Below are 3296 nucleotides of genomic sequence, written 5' to 3' on the forward strand. Positions count from 1 at the left end.
TAGACATTTCACTTGTTTTGATGCATTCCTTCTCTTCCCTCTGCCCTCAGTGCCTCTAAAAGTAATTGGCAATGGAATCAAGCTTTCCAGAAGCTCACAATTTGCACCTGGAGCCACTCCGGTTGAGACTCCAGCTCTCAGGGCATCTTGGCTTTCGCAATGCTTGGGCAAGAGAGGGTTAGGATTTCCATAGGCTCTTAGCCTGACTAATCTCATTTAACTCAATGTTTTTTTGGCCTTGGAGTTATTATGATTGTGTCTTTCTTTTAAAGGCAAGGGGTGTCAAATGTAATTCCATTAGAAGAGAGCTATGTTCAGCCTTATGCGCTGTGGCCAAAAAGTGCGTCTATGTCCCACATATTTGGCATCATTGATAGGCTCCGAACGTCCCTCCTGAGTAAGGGCACTTAAATTTGGCACAATGATGGGCATGGCAAGTCTCTCTAGGAGTTTCTGGGTCCTCCAGTGCAACTCTATGGTCAACATCTGACAGACACTGGCCATAGAGTTGCCCTGGAGGAGCCACAAAGACCTAGTAGAGCATCTTCTCTAGGAATTTCTAGGTCTTTCAGTGCCACTTTTAGTTAAGGCTGACCATAGAGTTGTCCTGGAGGAGCCACAAAGGCCTAGTAGAGTGTTCTCTCTAGGAATCTCTAGGCCTTTCAGGGATGTTTTACATTTGACACCCGCTGCTGGTCCAAAGCAAGAGGGGGGCGGTCAATTGTAGTAATAATAACGCTTGCCAAATTAATACTTTTCTCTGTGCTCCAGCGTTTGTTCCAGCGCCGCCTGTTGTGCTGGTCAGCGCGCCGGCGCCTATGCCGCCAGTTCACCCGCCCCCCCCCCCATGGAAGACGGGCCAGCCTCCAAGAAACTGAAGTCTGAGGACAGCCTGATGCCCGAGGAGGAGTTCCTGCATAGAAACAAGGTGCGTATTTTTAAGTGCACAGTAATAACTCTGTGGCCAATGTCCGACAGACACTGACCACAGAGTTACACTGTAGGAGCGACAAAGGCCTAGTAGAGAGTCCTCTCTAGGAATCCCTAGGTCTTTCAGTGCAATTTTTTGGTAAAGTTGACCATAGAGTTGTGCTGGAGGAGCTAGATATTCCTAGAGAGAACGAATCAACGTAATACGTAATCAGACCTTTCTCTCGGATGGTGCGGCGTTGTTGTCACAGCATTGTTCTTCAGCCGGTTCTGTCCGCTGACCACTCCCTGAATTGCGTCCTTCCTTCTCTTAGGGTCCGGTCACCGTCAAGGTCCAGGTGCCCAACATGCAGGACAAGACCGAATGGAAGCTGAACGGTCAAGTGCTGGTCTTCACCCTCCCTCTATCGGACCAAGTAGGCTCCCCAAGTTTGCCCTAAGCGATGAACGGTCAAGCAAAGGAGGCGCACCCCGCCTCCATCTTAGGCGGACCTGTCGCTGGTTGCGAGTCTGGCGCCATCAAACATTCCTAAACAAGGGAGTGCATGGGGTCCAGCATTAAAGTGACGTAGTGCTTGTGTAGTAGTGACCGATGTGTTTCTTTCCCCCTTTAATCCTTAGGTCTCGGTCATAAAAGTCAAGATCCACGAAGCCACAGGGTTGCCTGCCGGGAAGCAGAAGCTCCAGTATGAGGTCAGGGTTAGGGTTTCATCATTGCCCCCCAAAAGGGTTAAGGTTTCATCATTGCTCCCCAAAAGGGTTACATTGCTCCTCACGTAGCTCCCCAAAAGGGTTAGGGTTACATGGCCCCCCCCAAAAGGCTCCCCAGAAGGGGTGGGTTTACATTGCTTCCCAAAAGGCCGCTTTTCTACTGATGTGAACATTAATGGCGCATGGGACACAATAGTGGAAGGATGCACTTTCTACCTTATGGCGGGCCAAAAACGAGACCCAGAAACCCAAGAAGTCACTTCCGGTTGGAAACTGTGAGGTTTTCCTTCGGGGAAGTCTTAGGATTTCCTGCGGGTTTTAGGGAGAGGGGTCGAACGAGTGTTTTTAATGCTTTGTTCAATGCCATCGGATGCTGGGGCGCGTCATTTTTGGTCCTCGCTTGGCGATCATAACCCCGAGGCCCTCTTTTCGTTGTGTCTTGCAGGGCATTTTCATCAAGGACTCCAACTCCCTGGCTTACTACAACATGACCAGCGGGTCCATCCTCCACTTGGCCCTCAAGGAAAGAGGAGGGAGGAAGAAGTAGGTTTAGAGAGGTCCTTTGGCGACGAAGAGGTTGAGCTTTCGACCTCTTTCAGATCCGGAGAGAGAGCCGCCATCTTGCGCATGCGGCCACTATTAAGTTTGAAGCTTCGTTATGCGCAGATTGCGCCGTAATGTTCGTTACACCAATGGCGTTCCTCCATTCCGTATTCATTGCTTGTTTTTTACCGTAGCTGCGTTTGGCTTGGCTTGGACCCAGTTCAAAACATATAGAAAGCAGTTAAGAGAATGATTTAAACATTTCAGCCTTGTTACCTGTAGTATCTTGCAAGTAAATTTAAGTTGTGCGTAATAAAAATTGTTATTATATTCATTTACGTCCCACTTCGTGTTTTGTCACCGCTCAGATCCTATATCCTGGCATTGCAATGGTCATATATGGGGCACTGAAGGTTATATATTCTTTTAATGGGACACTTACGGTTATTAATGGTCATATATGGGACACTGAAGGTTATAGATTGTATTAATGGGACACTTAAGGTTATTGATTATATTAATGTATTAATGGGACACGGGAATACATAGGATCCTATGTACTGGAAGGGTCTCCTAAGGGTCCTATAGTCCGAACCTAGAGAAGTGCATGGCAACCATGATGTGGAGAGAAGCCCCAAGCCTTGTTTCCATTTGAAAAGGTTCCATGCCTGCCTTGGGTTCCGTGTTCCACTCTAGAATGCAGCTGAGGCCAGTGCGGCCGTTGGACGCCAGTCAGTGCCCTTCTGGACAGCGGCTTGACCAGTTCGTTGGGGGCAACTTGACCTGTGGCCATTTGGGTTCTCAGTGCCGCCATGGCACGTGGAGAGAATTTTCTCAAAGTGAGTGGCCCTACTGGCCAGAGATGGCCTTGGGAAGAGGTCAAGTGCACGGCCGGAGGGAGGGAGACCGGAGGTGACCACTGGGGTCCTGGCTTTGCCCTGCCATCCCTTCCTTGGCTCTCATTCATCTCTCTCCCCCGCAGGCCGTCGGGAAGACCATCAGGAAGACTGTCAAGTTCTTCTCGTGTAATATACGGCCGAAAGATGAGGAGGACGAGGACGTCCCCAGGCGTCTTCGAAGGTAAGTTCCCCCTTCCTTCCTTCCTTCCTTCC

The 3296-nt window shown here is 49.6% G+C and overlaps 1 protein-coding gene across 1 annotated transcript; it reads left to right on the forward strand.

The window, feature by feature from the left end:
- Positions 1–771: 771 nt before the first annotated feature.
- LOC121918199 (splicing factor 3A subunit 1-like) lies at positions 772–2504 on the forward strand. The gene is made up of 4 exons (XM_042444286.1): positions 772–928; positions 1245–1346; positions 1552–1623; positions 2087–2504. The coding sequence occupies exons 1-4, from the start codon at positions 848–850 to the stop codon at positions 2186–2188; spliced, it is 357 nt and encodes a 118-aa protein (XP_042300220.1). The 5' UTR covers positions 772–847; the 3' UTR covers positions 2189–2504.
- The last annotated feature ends 792 nt before the right edge of the window (positions 2505–3296 follow it).

This window comes from Sceloporus undulatus, unplaced genomic scaffold (assembly GCF_019175285.1).
Source record: "Sceloporus undulatus isolate JIND9_A2432 ecotype Alabama unplaced genomic scaffold, SceUnd_v1.1 scaffold_5783, whole genome shotgun sequence".
NCBI classification, from domain to species: Eukaryota; Metazoa; Chordata; class Lepidosauria; order Squamata; family Phrynosomatidae; genus Sceloporus; species Sceloporus undulatus.

What these genes read in the sequence shown, in the direction of transcription:
- LOC121918199 (XM_042444286.1), top strand. Translation starts at nt 848, where the DNA reads ATGGAAGACGGGCCAGCCTCCAAGAAACTGAAGTCTGAGGACAGCCTG. An exon ending in AGTTCCTGCATAGAAACAAG is followed by an intron (nt 929 to 1,244) that starts GTGCGTATTTTT and finishes TCCTTCTCTTAG; the next exon opens with GGTCCGGTCACCGTCAAGGT. An exon ending in AGCAGAAGCTCCAGTATGAG is followed by an intron (nt 1,624 to 2,086) that starts GTCAGGGTTAGG and finishes TGTGTCTTGCAG; the next exon opens with GGCATTTTCATCAAGGACTC.